The following is an 18,071-nucleotide window of genomic DNA, read 5'->3' on the forward strand; positions in this document are numbered from 1 at the left end:
TGATATTTTGTTTATTATAAGCATGCTCTTCAGTTTTGTCGCCTGCCGCTTTAAATTCTCGAGCTCTTTAAAAGATTAGTTCACTACAGAGTTCACCCCCTTGTCATCCAAGATATTCATGTCTTTCTTTCTTCAGTCAAAAAGAAATTAAGGTTTTTGCAGGGAAACAATCCAGGATTTTTCTCCATATAGTGGACTTCAATGGCTACCAGTGGGTTGAACGTCCAAAAACAGTTTTAGTGCAGCTTCAAAGGACTCTACACGATCCCAGACGAGAAATATGTGTCTTGTCTAGTGAAACAATGTAAAAAATGTATATACTTTTTAAACACAAATGCTCATCTTGCACTGCTCTGCGATGTGCCACGCATTATGTAATCATGTCAGAAAGGTCGCACGTGACGTAGGCGAAGTACCGTGGTAGGGCGAAAAACTCCAACTTCAAAATTGTCCGACACTGTTTTACCTTTTTTTGTAAAAGCCATTTGCACGTTTGCTTTGTAAACACTTTCTCGATTCTTCCGCCTACGTCACACGTGACCTTTCCAACATGATTACGTAATGTGTGGCGTATCACAGAGCAGTGCAAGACGAGCATTTGTGGTTAAAAATCTAATTTTTGCAATCTGGACCTTCAACCCATTGGTAGCTGTTAAAGTCCACTATAAGGAGAAAAATCCTGGAATGTTTTCCTCAAAAACCTTAATTTATTTTCGACTGAAGAAAGAAAGACATGAACATCTTGGATGACATGGGTATGGAAGAGGATTAGGGCCAAGCAATAATAAAAAAATAAAACCATCTTGAGATTAAAGTTGTTAAATTTCAAGAAAAAAGTCGAGAAAAATGTTGAGAATAAACTCTTTAAATTACGAGAAAAAAAATCGTTAAATTTCAAGAAAAAAGTCGAGATAAAATGTTGAGAATAAACTCTTTAAATTACGAGAAAAAAACGTTAAATTTCAAGAAAAAAGTCTAAATAAAATGTTGAGAATAAACTCGTTAAATTACGAGAAAAAAATCTTTAAATTTAGAGAAAATGGTCGAGATAAAATGTTGAGAATAAACTCGTTAAATTACAAGAAAAAAATCGTTAAATTTCAAGAAAAAAGTCTAAATAAAATGTTGAGAATAAACTCGTTAAATTACGAGAAAAAAATCTTTAAATTTAGAGAAAATGGTCGAGATAAAATGTTGAGAATAAACTCGTTAAATTACGAGAAAAAAATCGTTAAATTTCAAGAAAAAAGTCTAAATAAAATGTTGAGAATAAACTCGTTAAATTACAAGAAAAAAAATCGTTAAATTTCAAGAAAAAAGTTGAGATAAAATGTTGAGAATAAACTTGTTAAATTACGAGAAAAAAACTTTCAACTTTAATAAAGTCATTAAATTATGAGAAAAAAAGTTGTTAAATTACTTTTTTCTTGTAATTTAATGACTTTATTCTCAACATTTTATCTCAAATTTTTTCTCGAAATGTAAAAACTTTAATCTCGAGATGGTTTTATTTTTTTATTATTGCTTAGCCCTAATCCTCTTGCGTACATGGGGGTGAGTAAGTTATCAGGAAATTTTAATTTGAAAGTGGAATAATTCTTAAAATCAGAATGGATTCTGATTGGCTGTCAATGTTTTTATCGTTCATTAGATGGAAAAAAAACATGATTCCAACAATATTGTTTCATTAAGGTGCCGTTATCGTTAAAGTTGTGGTGTGAACTCTGCTATTCTTTTATATTTAGAGTGATTTTTAGAACCATATCATCACAGTTATTGTCATTGGTGTGAACGGCATTTAGAGAAGTCAAATGAATGTTTCATGCTGACTTGTTAGTATAATACTATCTGTATATCTTAACATTATTATAAAATTATAGTTAAAATTAGCATAGGTATAGTATATAATCTTTTATGAAGCTATATTAAGTTTATTGAAATGATTCACTATAATGAACTTAAATGTAAATATTTTGTCATCTACCTTTCATTGTTTTTCCCCCAAAATGTAAGCATATTACACAAATTACAAGTCAATTGATGTGGCGTACATTTCCTTGGAATAATGAATAATTTGAACCCCGATGTTACAGACAGGACCAGGGCTGTGCACAGGCCTGGTACGGCTCGCTCCTTCATAATCCGTTTAATTGGTCTTAATGTGTTATAATCCACACCCCACAGCCAGCAGCTAAAACCACAGATGAAAGCTAGCAAACTCTTTGGTTAATAACTACACAATATTCCCTTTATCCTACAGTCGCTCTGTTTGAGGGCATTATGACTGGGATCAAGCTACACGTGTTTTGTGACCAAATAATGAGCACAAGATGAGTTTCAATGGATTTTATTTCAAACGACTGTCATATTAAACTGTAAATAATGTATAAACAGTACCATAAAGAGTTACAGAGGTCATTGCACAAATTGAAAAATGAAGAAAAGAAAAAATACATTTTTCTTAGGCTTAAAGGAGAAGTGATTTCTGCTTTAGCGGCACCAAACGGTGAATTGTTTGAGCGGCCCAACATAACAAATTTGGCTGTATGTTTAAAAAACCTGTTTGAAAACAGCTAGTTGTGCAGAAACTATATATTTTACCTTTAGGGAACTGTGAAAAGCTTTGTAAATCCTACCTTCGACAAATACACATGGGTTTCCCATGAAATCAGATGCACTCCAAATTGAAGTTTGTTTCAAATTACAAAAAGTATCAAAATGATTTAAGAGTCATAATTATTAAAAATGATTAACAGAACATGCCACACTTGTATTAAATCAAGACAAACTAGAAAATATGCAAAGCAAATCATAATCTTGAGTGGAAATTGCACCAAAGTTGATATATAAAGCAATGTGTGACCACCTTCATTGTCTGGAAAATCTGAATGTTTACTTTTCATATCAGAGATGCTTTATAAGGTAGATTTTTGTGTTTAAGAAATTATATACAGAATGATATTGGTCATTATTTCCTTCATTATTACATTCATCATTGTAAGCTTTCCAACTGGCTTCTTCATTACTGTTGAAACAGGACTTAAAATACTGTAGGTTAGTGAAAGCTTAATGCATAACTAAGTATATACTGCATTTATTTGTAAGCAGCGCATTCAATCATAGCAGGATACAGTATAAAAAAATGTGATATACAATATACTTTTCTGAGCCATTTCTACAATGACTTCTATGTGTTTTTAGTGACTTTATTAAGTTCTCAAGTTTAACATGACCCACTAATACTATTTGTCTTCATTTTTGAACAGTGTATCTATTGTATTATGAATGTTTTATCATTTGACACTTGAAAATGTTTTGGGACGAATGCTTACTGTAAATTAGGAGCTTGATGAAATGATTGCATCAGTAGAAGTAGTATAATTATAGCTAGGATTGGCTGTTAGAAAAAAAAAAAAAAGCACCTCAAATTTCAAATACCTGATTAATACATTAATATGAGTAAACTAAAGCTAAGCTGCAGCTGACTGACCTTAAAATCTAATTTGCTTTATTAGAATATCCACAAAAAAATCTTTTCAATAAGTAATGGTGAAACTGTGTTTTAGAACTTCAAATTTATCTTCATTTTTTGCATTATAAAGCACTGTAAAACCCCAAATTTACTTTAATATAAAGAAACAAATAAATAGCTTAGTGCAGGACTATTTAACGTACTATATGTGGCTTTAATACTTTGTAAGTAGATTTTGCCCAGTGCACTGCACCAGACGTGGCAATGGAGAACAAATTGTGGAACAATGAAATTCATGAAATGTAGGAATTTTTTTTACAACCAAAACCGTTCAAACGTGGGCGGCAGCACTGGCCGCACCATCAGGGCCTTCGTTGGACAGCGAGGAGGGTGAGCGGGAACTGCGTGGGCGGAGCTGAGCAGATGGGATGATGGGAGTGCCCTGATGGTGGCTCACCTGTGACATCGTGTCATCAGACTCCCAGCGCTCCAGCTCTTCTCTCACCAGCCGGTCCATGTGCTCTCTGTGCAGCTCTGGATCTCGGCCCATTCTTTCGTCCTGTGAGCACAAGATTATATCTGAATGTGTGCTCAAATAATTTGCTCTAATCCACAGTTAAACATTAAAAATGTCAAAAGCTGCCTCTCAAAACCTACTGTCTTAAAGGGATAGTACACCTAAAAATGACAATTATCCCATGATTTTCTCTTTCGATGTGTAAGGCCATCTGCTGGAAGCTAGTTATTATAGCTTATAAAGTTTTAAATATGGATATATAGGCCTTTATTAACCCCCTGGAGCCATATGGATTAGTTTTATGATGGATGGATGCACTTTTTTTGGGCTTCAAATTCAGGAGCACCATTCACTACCATTATAAAGATTGGAAGAGCCAAGATATATTTTAATATAAATAACTCTGATTGTGTTCGTCTGAAAGAAGATAGTCATTATACACCTAGGATGGCTTGAGTGTGGGTAAATCATGGGGTAATTTTCATTTTTGGGTGAACTATGCCTTTAAAAATCATTTTTAGGAGTTGTAAGCATGCAAAAGTTTCGAAAAAGTCTAAAAGCAAAAATGCTGCCCGACATCACACATGCATATTGTATATAATGTATTGAGTATTTCTATTTAGTACTAAATTATGTTGAAAAGTATAAGAAATAGTTTTTTTTTTATTATTTAAAAAGTTTGAAATAATTATGATTTTTAATGCATTTATTTGATCAAAAATACAGTAAATTGTATTAATATTTAATATATTTGAATGTTTTAATATATTTTACAATGTAATTTATCCCTGGGATGGTAGAGCTGAATTTTCTGAATTCCAGTCTTTTTTTTAAAATTAATACTTTTATTCAACAGAGATGTATTAAAAGAATCAAAAGTGACAGTAAAGACATATATAATATTACAGATTTATATTTCAAAAACATGCTGTTCATTTTACTTTCTATTCATTAAATAATCCTGAAAATCATGATTTTCCACAAAGAATAAGCAGCAAATAAGAAGCAACAACAAAAAGTTATAATAATTGAGCAGAAAATCATATATATATATATATAAAATATAAAATATACAAAATGTACTGTTTATTTAATAAATGCGTTTTATATTTGTGTGTGGTTTTCACTAGGTTTTCAGACACAGTAAAAATCACTAGAACGTTTTATCACAATGCTATCGCAATGGTAAAGTTGTCATAATGCTAATGTGCAAAAGTTTTTAAAAAAAGGTTTTAAACATTTTTATCATCACCTCAATGACTCCATCCAGGATCCGTCCAAGGACATCTCTCCTCTTCATCTTGGCCCTCTCCATGGCCTCTAGCTTCACGATAACGGCGTCTATCTTTGACACAATGCTGCCGATCGAGTGCTCCATGCGGTCCACCCGACGCACAAGCCTGATGGGCCACATCGAGCACAAAATACTTTTTACTTAGAGATCAATCATTTGATATATTGTGAAAACGTAATACCAGTGACAGGTGATGTTTACACTTGGAACTCCTCGTATGACACGCCTCCTGAGCTGCTGCCACGGCGACGGGAGCTGTGTCCACTGTCCTCGTCGTCGTCCTCCTCGGAGTCCTCCTGGCTACGAGAGAAGCTCCGCCCACTCACTGGCCTGGGCAGCGAACTGTGCTCCAGATCCAAGTCCTCCTGGCGAGTGTTCAAGAGATACTAAACATCTGCTCCAGTGTCATGTAATGAATTGATTCTTTATTTAAAAAATGTTAATAGTGTTCTTGAATGTTTTTGAGCATTTCTGTAGCTCAAACAGTAGAGGATGGCACTAGCAACGCCAAGGTCATGGGTTTGATTCCCAGGGAATGCAGGAACTAATAAGATGAATGTAATGTATGCGACTAACAAATGCATAAATGTAAATGTTTAAAGCATTCGTTTTTCACTCACTCGCTCTTTCTCCAGGTCATCTCTCATCTGCTGGTGCTCGTGTTCGGTCAGTTCCTGATCTCCGTCAAGGTCATACTTGGCAAAAATCGCTTCAATCTCAGCATCTGAATGGCCCTTTCTGTGTACAAGCACACAAAAAACAAATTGCATCCAAAAAACATCCATCTTGCAAGGGGTTTCACTTGTATAATTTAGTGGAGATAAGCGTTTCTCACCCTCTGAGGTCTTGCCGGAGTTCATCAAAGCTGAGTTTGCCACCAGCCTGGTGTAAGCTGTCTGGGATGTCATTGATGGAGGTCTTCTTCAGCTTGAGTTTTACCATTGCCCTGTTATAGCCCTTCTTGATAAGGTCTGTGATCTCCATCTCTGACCTCTGCTGGGCCATGTCAGCTTTCACCTCAGAGTAAGTGTCATTGATGATGGCCAAGAACATATTCTGAACAAAGCACAATGATCAGTAAAACATAAGCATTCCTTTTTTTAATATATATATTTCTTTTCTTTTTTATTTTCTAAAGTTATATTATGTTTTTTTTTTGTTGCCTTTATTTAAATAGGACAGTAGGGGACAGGAAATCTTCCTGTAGCACAACCGGTAGAACGCGGTGCTTGCAATGTCAAGGTCATGGGATTGATTTCCAGGGAAAGCAAGTGCTAATAAAATATAAAGGCCTCGATATACTTTAAGCTAAATGGAAGAATGAACTGGTGTGATATCATTTCCAAAAATATCAGGCCAAAATGAAGTTCATCTGGAGTCTGGATAAAGTAAAATATATAAATAAACTTGACCTGACTTGAATGGTATGAACTTTTTGAAGCGTTTCAGTTGCAAAGGCTGTCTATGGAGGGACAGAAATCTCTCAGATTTCATGAAAAAGATCTTCATTTGTGTTCCGAAGATGAATGAAAGTCTTACAGGTTTGGAACAACATGAGGGTGAGTAATTAATAACAATATTTTCATTTTTGAGTGAACTAAACCTTCAAATGACTTGAAGTATACCTTAAAATAAATTAGGATTCATGTCATTTATGTCATATTCCTCATGTGGTGTTTACCAGCAAAATCATGAAGATGAAGAAAACAAAGGTGGTGAAGTATATGGGTCCCAACACGCTGTCGGCCTCCTCAATTTCCGAGAAGTCAAAATCACCCAGAATGATCCGGAACTGCGTGAAACTGAGAGCAACAGAAACCACCAAGATTAACAATATTCATAATGTATCACAATATATATAAGTGTCTTAAAACTAAATAAATAGATACATTTATTATTAAATTAATATTAGTTTTGAAATAAAAACAGAAAAGCGCCTCATATGTTACATAAAACAGTTTTATGTCATGCATATTTAAAGTCACAATGAAACAGAAGTAGTGAAGATATTTTCTTCTGTAATGTGATATGCATCTGTGTTTTAATGGATTATCGAAACGAAAAAAAAAAGTGGGGTGGGGACTTGGTTCTATGCATCACTTGTTGATTGGATGTTGATTGTGGGCGTGGCACTCAAAAAATGAAGGCAGATGAATGTGAGCTTGCAGGGGCGGGGTTTAAGCAGACTAAATGATTGGAGAAGTCCTGCATATATCACCAGAGAGACTTTTTTTTCGGACTTTTTTACCGAAAGATGATATTTTGATTAAAGATTACGAAGGATGAATTGTCCACAATGAGATCTATAACATGCATTTATATTTCATGCCGACTTAAAACATGCATGACATTTTTCTAAATAGCTGACGACTAATTGTTGTCATGTTTTGTGAATTATTGCATATTATTGTTTATATAATAAGAGTATATTCTTGGTTATTTAGATATGTCCAAAACTCACATGCAGGCCTGAAAGGTGCTGAAGTCGTTGACTTGAGTTCCAAAAACTAAATATGCCAGCTGCGCGTAGGCCAGGAACACGATGAAAAACATGATAGCAAAGCCCATCAGGTCCTTGGCGCAGCGTGACATGGTGGTGGACAGCTGATTCATGGTCTTGTTGAAATTAATAAACTTAAAAAGCTGTGGGAGAATCAAGATGGTTGTATTTTGAGGAAACAACAACAACACAATCATTTTAGCATGTCAAAGTTTGAGAAGACACCTCACCTTCACCCATGAAAGGAAGACAATGACAGCAGCCAGGTTGTTGAAATGAACTTGAAGGCGAGCGAGAGGCTCAAAGTTGGGGTATGTGCTGTGGTTCTCCAGCAGGAAGTGAAGTCTGTGACTGACCGCTGATGTTCTGCAGATGTTCATAATGATGGCTGGAACACTGAGCTGAAGAAGATGAACCAAAGTGTCATATTCAAAAGCAAAAAATACACTGTCTAGAGTAAACTATACATATGCAGCGTCTAAAACACGTGGCCTACTGTAACAATGAGAACATCCAAGCAGTTCCACAGGCTCTTGAAGTAACGCAAACGATGCAGGCGGATCTCTAGAACTTCTTCCACCAGGTAATACAGCACAAAGAGGCAGAAGGCCACTTCACACATGCCCACAAAGTAGTCCCAGCTGGACATGTACCGGATAAGACGCACCGTCTGGAACTGCCAGGAGGTCACGGCGCCCCCTGTGGCCGGAAACTCTACTAGCAACCTACAGCAAAGCAGCAAGTGACAGAACTTTGAGGTAATGTGGCATAATGAGTTAAGAAAAGTAGAGCAAGGATGCAAAAGCTATGCTATATTTTATTATACATCATACATCACATGACATAAAAAAAAAAAAAAATGAAATCGTGGCCACGGATTAAGAATTTATTCCTTCGTTTTAGTTAAATCCTGGCCAGAATTTAAATTAAAACGAGTGAAAAAAGTAGTTCAACGTGGCCACAATTTAACAAAAATGAGGGAACCAATTAATAAGTCATATGAACGAATTCAAGTCATTTAAATTATATATGTTTTAAAACAAATGCAAGACAGAAGACCGATCACAGTTTAGTATGCAAATTACACCTTTTAATCACCTTTTAATCATTAAATCAATGGATTATTTTCAAACTTGAATCTTTATTTTTTTAAATAAAAGTTTAAAATAAAAGCTTGTAGCTAAAACTATGCTATATTTTATGAAATAAATTATATTTGCTATATTTTATTAAAATATATGCAATATTTTATTGCATAAAATAACTATTTAAATTGAGCTATTTAATTTTTTTATTTAAATAATTTAAATATAAATTTTATTAATTTTAGTATATATTAAACTTAAGTAAATGCAAGCAAGAAGACCAATTACAATTCAGTATGCAAATTACACCATCACGAATGCTTAACTATTAATCTAAGTATTAGATGATTTTCAAGATTTCATTCACTTCTTTTTAAAAAAAGAACAAGTATTGGAACAGTTAACAAAAAACTTGATAGTTTAAATGGAGCATGTATGTTAATAATTTGGGCAGAATAAATTGCAAAAATGTAATTTGAGGTTTAGAGTAAAATGAGTGTTAATCCCATGCACATACAACACAGCTTCAGTCTATTACCTGACTATACAAAACAGGTTAACGTTGCCATTGTAGATGGAGAAGTCCAGGAACACTGCTCTAGTGCCACGGTCCAACCAGAGGTTGTTTTTTAACTCTTGCAGCTGATTGGCCGTCTTCTCTCGAGTGCGTGAAAGGTCCTGGAAGTAACCTCCACCACCATAAGTCGACACTTGACCCCAGTAGCTGCTCTCACCCAGACTGCTCTCCTCTGAGTACCTCCACCTGACAGATAAACAGCATTATAAACCTGTTCAAGACCACTATGTTAAAAAAAATATTTAAAATAAGCTATCCGTGTATTTGTACATACGCTGTGCCATTCTTAGGTCCGAATGGTGCCTTGTCCTCATTGGCAGGAGAATAGACGTTGTAGCAGTCGTAAACCTCGTCCCGCAGGTCCTCGTGGACAGAACAGGACTCGTTGCGTACTTTGAGTTGGCGGAGACGTGGGACGCCCAACAGGAGGTTCTCGTAGTAGATCAGACTCTGGTTTTCTGGGAGACTCTTGTTGTTGTACCAAAACTCCCAGTACATGCCATTAAGAAAGGGGCCTTCTGTGAACTACAGATAATGTTTTCATTAAGGTCTGTGATGCAGTTGGAACTAACCTGCATTTTGTACTGTAAAAGAGCATTAAAGTCAGTAGAATAATTACTTTCCAGAAGTCCTCCATGGTAGAAAGAGACTTGAAGGTTGTTGGTTCTCCACTTCTCAGCGGTGTATCCACGAAAAGTTGGGACATGACTTTGGTGTAGTAGTACATGTTGGTACTCACCATTCCGTAGGTTACTAAAACAAATTTAAAGACATATCGATAATTTGTTTAATATGAAGCCCCTAAAGGGACATGGTGGTGGAAAAAAATAATGGGAGGAAAAATAAGTCAATGCTTTTGCACTCTTGCAAAATGTTTGCGTTCCCCGAGAAACTTTGAATTCTGTCGCAAAATGTTTGCGTTCCCCCGATAAACTTTGCATTCGCACGCAAATGTTTTTGCGTTCCCCCGAGAAACTTTTGTTTTCTTTTGAGAAACCTTTGAGAAACTTTTGAGAAACGTTTGTTCCTGTGAGAAACTTTGCTTTTCTTCGAATGCAAAGTTTCTCGGGGGAATGCAAAATATTTACGAGTGAACGCAAAAGAATTGACAAATTAAGTTTAAAGGTGAAGTATGTAAGATTTTTTATGTTAAAAATTAATTCTCTTAACCCAGTGTATTGTTCATTGACTACAATTAGTATGCCATTCATGGGATACTAATAGTAGCTCTGATCCATCAATCATTTTCCAGTTCAACCTATAGCAAAAGTTTGGGGCGTGGCTACTGTAGCATGTGGAGCCAGAGGGTGTTTAGCTGGGGCACGTTCAAGCTCAAACCGGTGCGCAACGTTTTGCTACGGTTTCCGTGTTGAACGACATGTTTCCTGGAAACGGTGTGCAACGGTGAGCAACAGGTTTGAGATACGTTTTCTCTTGTTTGGTGGGTGTGTCAAAAAAGTTAGCCCAATCAGCATCAACATGCATATAAACCATGCGGTATTAAAGAAACAGCTCTTAAATGTAATTAACATCAAAATTCACAAGAGCAAGTATATTGTTTGCACATGTTTATTTACATTAATGGAAAAATAACTTAAATAATAAGAGCACAAGTATAGATCTGGAACTTCTTTAAATCTAAATATCATTTAGTAATTGCATTGTCTTCTGGTCCATATAGACACTGATTAATGTGATAAACATAAACAATTCTATACTTATATATTTTGTTATTGTACTGTGGAGTGATACTTTCATAAACTTTTATAAACATAAAGACAAATGTTGGATCACAATAATTAGAAACGGTTTTCACAAATCCCTTCACTCTTTTGAGATGTTTTATTCTGGACGGCAAGGGGCAGTGACTGTAACATTGCACATATTTTGCAGTATTAAACACGTATTTACCGACTTCATCAGGCTCCGAAAATTCGACCAAAAGAACACAAAGAATGACCTTCTCAGCTGCCATAGTTGCATCTCTTGCGTCATCAGAACGGGGTGTTCAATGCACCACCGTTTCCATTTAAAAAACGTTTTGCAACGTTTTGTCGGGGCTGAACGCAGCCCTGGTGTGGGAGCCAAAATTCACTACATTTATACCTTCAAAGATTAAACAGGTCATGAAAAAAGCGAAGAATCAAAGTGAATGGGGCATTGCAAAGCGCTATATAAATGTAACAAATTATTATTATTATTATTTGCAAGATTGTTTGAAAATATGTTTATTTTTGTAATTCCGGAAGGTGCCACTAGTGTCGCAGAAACTACAAACTTCACCTTTAAATCCTAAATTTCAGTTTGCTCACTTTATAAAATGTAGTGCACTTGCACTATGGATGCATTTTCTGCAGCATTTCCTTATGTTCCTGTAGGTCAAACTGTAAAACATGATACTAGTTAAATACATGGCTTCAATTCCCAATTAATGCATGAACTGCTAAAATGTAAACCGTATATACAATGTAAGTCATTTTGGATAAAAGCATCTGATAAATGCATAAATTTAAATGCATTTGAGCTGACTATAAATAGTCAAAAAGAGAACTGCTGCTGTGGACGTTTTGAGGACTTTAAAGCACCGGTTTTTCCAGACTACCGGAGCTGGAGCAGACCAGGGAAACTGACAATTTGAGAAATATTTTTTCCATTATTACATCTCATTCTCTGTGCTGAATGGCAATACATTTTGTACCATTCAAAATATATAAGTCTTTATACTTCTTTTTTTTATGCTCTATTAAACAGAATCTTCATCTAAGAAATATTTCCCAGGCCTGTTACTCCAGCATGTAAGGAAAGGCAGTGTAAAAGCATTGAAAACATTAATGTAACATGGTATGTATTAACATACTCAAGCATGAAACTGTCCAGTATTACACTTACATATGCAGAGGGTGACCAGAAAGAGGATGTATGTGATCATTTCTCGTAGGACGGTTTTCAGGTACATCTCTCTGTTACTGTTGCTCTCACCCAAAAGACGGGTATCCCACAGCACTGAAATAGAGAATTAAATTAGGCAGACGATATAAGGATATAGGGTACACACAGCAACAAGAAATATTTTCAAGAAATCTATCACACCATCTGCTATTACTTTGTTAAATAAATGATCTATGACTAAGCCTAAGTATGCTATGTAACAAGGGGTTGTTAGGCTATTTATTTAGTAATATTACTTAGTTATCCTATTTATGGTCTTAGTGTTATTAGTTTATATATTTATTTTATGTTTTGTGTTTGTAATCCATGGGGCAGGTAGTTCTTGATATTTGAATGTCTTTTCTTTTCTTTTTTTCATTTGTTCTTTTTTCAGTCTCTTCTGCTCACCAAGTCTGCATTTATTCCATTAGCTATACAGTAAAACAGTATTATTGTGAAAAATTATTGCAATTTCATATAACTGTTTTCTATTTAAATATAATTTAAAATGTCATGTATTCCTGTGATCAAAGCTACATTTTCAGCATAATTATTGCAGTCTTCAGTGTCACATGATCCTTCAGAAATCATTCTAATCTGCTGATTTGATGCTCAAGATACATTTCTGATTATCAATGTTGAAAACAGTTGTGATGCTTAATATTTTTGTGGAAAACATGAAACTTTTTTTTCAGGATTCTTTAATGATGAATCAATAAATGCACTTTGCTTAATTTATTTTCAAATTTAACTCAATTTTTACTTACAAAAATAGCAAATTACAAATAGCACAAATTAAGAAACAGACACTTTGTCATATTTAGATTTTAAGACATTATTTTGCCCTTTGTATGAACTTTATTTATATAAAAAAGTGTGACCCGGCCTCGTAAGGCTATTAGGGCCCGGTTTCACAGACAGGGTTTAAGCTAAGCCAGGATTTGGCTTTATTTCAATTAAAGTATTTAAGTAGCTTTTATAAACATACCCAAGAAAAAAAAAAAAAACAATTCTGGTGTGCATTTTGAGACAAAACAACAGCTCTGACATATTTTAAGATATGTCAGTGCAAGTTACTTTCAGTTAAAACAACTCAAACAAGCATTTTAGTCTGGGACTGGCTTAAGCATTGTCTGTGAAACCGGGGGTAGAAGTTTTATTATATTTCCAGTATAGTGAAATATACATAACTATATCAGAAATTCCAATCAAAAGTTTCACCTCTCATTTTCTCCAGTATCCTCTTCCCACAGCTGCGGTGTTCTTGTGCTGGTGGAGTTGGATACAATCCTCTGTTGATCCGCGCACTGATGCCAGAGAAGCTCCCGGGTCCACTGCTGCTGCTGCTGCTGCTGGACGCCGTGGACACTGACCTCCGCCCCGGGCTCGCCGGAGGCCAGTCCGCTTCCATCATCCCCTCCTCCGGTTCGAAGCCTGGGTTATCCCGGCTCCATGCCTGTCTGGAGCTGGATGTGGGCGGAGAGGGAGTCTCTTCGGGCACTCCGAGGCCCACTTCTTCATGATGCATTTTTTCCATCTCGATCCCTTCATCATAACGCGGAGATGTTGCGGGGGCAGCTGCTGCAGATGCCGCCTGGGTCTGCGGTGCTTGAGGACGGACGCGACTGGAGCTCATTGTGTCATTTACAGTAACTGAACATAAACAAACGTCTTCATTTCAGTCGCTGTTTAACGCTGGATGATTGCGAAGTTGATTATGAAACGCGCAAAGTGATGCCACGAACTGAAAACTCGAACTCCATCAAGTCAAAGTTGTTGAATAGTTATTGTTTCAGCGTTTTAAAACTCTAAATTCACGATTACTATGTTATGCAACAGAAATACTTAAGAAAACTGAGAAAAAAACTTTTTTTTTAAAGAACAGACGCTTTGAAAAATAAAAATAACGCTAGTTTATACTTGCATGTTTCACTCTGAAATCATTTTGAGTGGCTTCAGTCCAGCTTTTGTGAGAGTGGGGAAAAGCAGTTTTCCAGTCCACACTCAGCCATCTTTGTTCCCAGTTGTTCCAGACTAGAGGAATCCAGTTACACTGACATCAACCTCTGGAAACTTCAACATTTCCCTTATTTAGTGCAGCTCCTCCCTTTCTGTCCACCTCACTGACACTCACAAACTCACTTAAACGTTCGTTTAATATAAAGATAAAAAAAAATAAATGGTTTAAAGTTCTTTAAATTACATTGTAAAGAGGAAAAACATTTTTTTTGTAGAAAAAAAAAAGTTTTAAAACAATGGCCATACATATCATTCAGTCTAAAACAGTGACTACATTTGTTTCAATTTGTTTAAAACTACTCGAATTCACACTTTGTTGTTGTTTGCGTATAAGGGGAATAAGTTGCCAGGCAACAAGATGCCGCCCCCCTCCAGGATTGGATCTGGAAGGTTGAGTGACGTTTGATGAACCAATCAAAAGATCAAATCAAAACCAGTTGCGACCACTTCATATATGAGACGTTCTTCTACAGGCGATGTAGTAAATTACCACAATAATTCAGGTTAAAATAATGACTACCAAAACGTTGCTTTAGCCTTTGCACCGTAAAGCATGCAATAAGGAGAATAAGGGGAAACCCTGCTACAGCGATACTAGGCTAAATAGTGTTTATTTGGCATCTGTGGTTCCATGAAGTACCTTTAAAGGGATAGTTCACCAAAAAATGAAAATTCTGTCATCATTTACTCACCCTAAAGTTGACCCAAGCCTGAATGAATTTCTTTCTCTTTTGTGTTCAGCACAAAAAACTCAGTGAGTGAGTCATACAGAAAAAAAAGGTGTTAAAATTGTACCTTTAGGGGTACAGCAGCTTGTCGCTAGGCCAGTACCCTTTAATGGACATCGTTGTACCTTTTTACTCCTAAAAGGTATATATTAGCACCTACCTTAAGATCTTTTAAGGGTACTGCCCCAGCGACAAGCTGTTGTACTCCTAAAGGTACAATTTTAACACCTTTTTTCTCTCTCTGTGTGTGTAAATGATGGGTTAACTATCCTTTAATAACCATGGAAACTTTTTATTGCACTGAAGGTTCTTTGTTGTTCTTTACACTGAGGGACAAAATGGTTTCTTTTAAGAACTGATAACTGAGAGTTTGTTTGGGGACCCCAAAATTGTTCTTATGGCATCGTATGGCAACCCCCATTTTTGGAACCTTTATATTTAAGATTGTTTTTTTTTAGGCTAATTAAATCAAATTATCTGCTATTCGTGTATTTTACATACAGAAACTACGAAAAATGTTAATTTGGTCATTAATATTATGCTTTACTAATTATTCTAATATTTTTAGTATTAGTATTAATTTAATTCTAAAAACAATTGCTTTGCTTTTACTTTTGGCAATTAGGCCTTCAACTTTAACGATTTTGACTTTGATACAGAAAATGCATGCATAAAGCATCATATATATACAATTTTGGGACAAGACTCAATCAGTTGTTCGCTATGCAATTAAATCTATTGTTTTTCTGGTATTTGCAAGTCTACAACATTCTGCCATAAGGGATATTCAGTGAGTCATTTGCAGCCTCAGACAAGTCCTATGCCTAAATCTCACTGATAATGATCAGATGTTTTTCATCTGAATCAACTTTTTGGCATTTTCACACCTTTCCAAGTCTCTTCATTTTCTTCCAGTTCCTGTTAGATTCAAAGACCACCCTGGGTGTTTGTGTAGAAAAAACATTTGGTTACCTTCCCCTTTTCTTGCTTCTCCAGATCCAGATCACCAACTTATTTATCTTCGTTCCTCAGCAGTGGAATCAATTCCCAACGCCTGTTTGAACAGTGAACACTCCAACCACATATTAAAAAAAAGCCTCAGAAGATATTCAGACATAATTAAAAGGTTTCTCTGACTAATAAAGTCATTTAGTCAACGCCTCAGGTAATTTCACAATTTGTTGGGCTCCACAAGGGCTGGTTTAAAAATAAATAAAAGTCTTGTTGATAGGATCTTTGCTTCATTTGCAGCCATGGATGTTAACACTGCTCTCAGACTGCTTGCTGCAATCGTTGTTCTCACCTCACAGCCATATAATACTGAAGGTATGTTTATGAAAACTATTGTTTTATGTTTTCACATTCAAGCATTTTAATGCTTAATTTTATAAATGATCACCTTTAGTCTTTATTTTGAACCTGAATGATAAAATGCTATAACATTCTGTTCTGAAGGGGTTGCAAGCTAAAATTCATTTGTGCCTTTTTATAGGTAGAAATATTTGCAGCAAAGATCTGCGCAGTAAGTACATTACATATGATATGAATGTTTTGCATTAAAACACGTTATGAAAACATTATTTCTGAATGTTAGAATGTTCAAAACATCCAGATTTTTAATGTTTTTTTTTTCTAAAACATTACTTTTGATCATTCTCTAAACATTCTGAAATAAGCAATAGTAAAATAGTTTTTAAAATGATGAAAGTCCAACTAAAAATTAAAAAAAAAAAAGTTTCATGAACAGTGTATAAATAATGTTTTTGTGCTAACATTTTGAGAACATTATTAAAGACCAGATAACTTTGAATGGACGTTCTGTTAACGTTAATGCAGGTTTGTTCATAACTTTGAGAAAACCTTGGCAAAAATGTTCCATGTTAGCTGGGTTAGTCCCATTCTGAATTTTATTCCAAATTCTGTTGTATCACTGTACACTGTGACAATGCAGTTGTAAGATTATTTGAGTAAGTTTACAGAAAACACTATTTTTAAGTACATTTTTCTGCTTCAAAATTTCATTTGTAACACAGTTTGTTTCTTGCCATTTCATTGTTTGTGAAATTTCGCAATTTCAGAATGAAAATTGTTTCTACACCAAATTTGTTTCAGTGTTTATGTAAAAGGTGTCATATATTAGGTCTCGGTTTGACTGTGACCGCCCTTGTTTGTCCTCTCAGAGCTTCAGAAGCGTTCAGGTGAGGATGTTGTTCTTCTAGAAGGTTATGAAGTTTCACCGAAGGATGAGGAGCGGGACAGTGGCTGTGTGGAATATGAGGCAACCAGTCCTGTTCCCACCCCTGCTGCACAAACAACCATAAGGAATAAAGTGCCATACATAGTTAATCCAGTCCCAACCCCCCAAAAAACATCCAAAAAACAGTTGTGCTGGGTGTACTATGGTAAGCCTGTGAAGCTGTATCTACCCATGAGGAATCTGCCCACACTTCCCAATCCTCAAGGGAATAAGCAGATCTCTGGACTGTATACAGGGGGAATGAAGGGTTCTGTTAATACTCAACCTAGGGTAGTGTGTGGGAAACTGCAATGGCCTATAAGAAGCTTCCCTAAGGTACTTCAGGATTACACTAATGGCAGAAAACAAGATATTAAAGGATCAGGATCAGTTAAGCCAATAGTGGTCAGGCCTGCAACGGCAATTCAGGTGTCTAGCAGTGGAAGCTCCTCTTTTTACAACTTACTCAGATCTTATCAGAGACTGTTAGCTGTTCAGAGGCCCAGGGGAAGTTCAGTTTCCTCTCGCTGTGTTTAGGGTGCAGGGCAGAGAACTAAATTGATGTTATTGATATGCTATTTTAAATGTTCATGTATATGGGCAACAGCATGCTTAACATGGGCTTCATTCAATTTATCTGATAAATCCTGTGCGATTGGCATTGATGTGGTGGTGATTTTTACAGTGAATGTATGCAAATTATCAATGTTTTGTT

At 35.6% G+C, this 18,071-nt stretch overlaps 1 protein-coding gene across 2 annotated transcripts; it reads right to left on the bottom strand.

Annotated features, from left to right (window-relative positions):
- Nucleotides 1-2,145: 2,145 nt before the first annotated feature.
- On the bottom strand, nt 2,146-14,411 carry pkd2 (polycystic kidney disease 2). 2 transcript variants are annotated; one of them, XM_067402825.1, is made up of 14 exons: nt 13,595-14,411; nt 12,335-12,448; nt 10,065-10,198; nt 9,720-9,970; nt 9,407-9,631; nt 8,280-8,508; nt 8,014-8,184; nt 7,745-7,926; nt 6,965-7,085; nt 6,119-6,339; nt 5,904-6,021; nt 5,485-5,645; nt 5,242-5,389; nt 2,146-4,031 (listed from the first exon to the last, which is right to left on the bottom strand). In XM_067402825.1, the coding sequence occupies exons 1-14, from the start codon at nt 14,007-14,009 to the stop codon at nt 3,804-3,806; spliced, it is 2,718 nt and encodes a 905-aa protein (XP_067258926.1). In that variant the 5' UTR covers nt 14,010-14,411; the 3' UTR covers nt 2,146-3,803. The 2 variants fall into 2 exon arrangements, with proteins under 2 accessions (XP_067258926.1, XP_067258925.1); XM_067402824.1 differs by having other exon boundaries at nt 2,147-4,031; nt 5,485-5,648.
- Between the last annotated feature and the right edge of the window lie 3,660 nt (nt 14,412-18,071).

The sequence above is a fragment of the Chanodichthys erythropterus genome, chromosome 12, assembly GCF_024489055.1.
Source record: "Chanodichthys erythropterus isolate Z2021 chromosome 12, ASM2448905v1, whole genome shotgun sequence".
Lineage (NCBI taxonomy): Eukaryota > Metazoa > Chordata > Actinopteri > Cypriniformes > Xenocyprididae > Chanodichthys > Chanodichthys erythropterus.

Bases quoted from the DNA above. Each gene is read 5' to 3' on its own strand.
- pkd2 (XM_067402824.1), bottom strand. From the start codon at position 14,009: ATGAGCTCCAGTCGCGTCCGTCCTCAAGCACCGCAGACCCAGGCGGCA. The intron at 5,649-5,903 runs GTGAGTGAAAAA...AACACTCGCCAG, and splicing joins ATGACCTGGAGAAAGAGCGA to GAGGACTTGGATCTGGAGCA. The intron at 5,390-5,484 runs GTAAACATCACC...GTGGCCCATCAG, and splicing joins TCATACGAGGAGTTCCAAGT to GCTTGTGCGTCGGGTGGACC.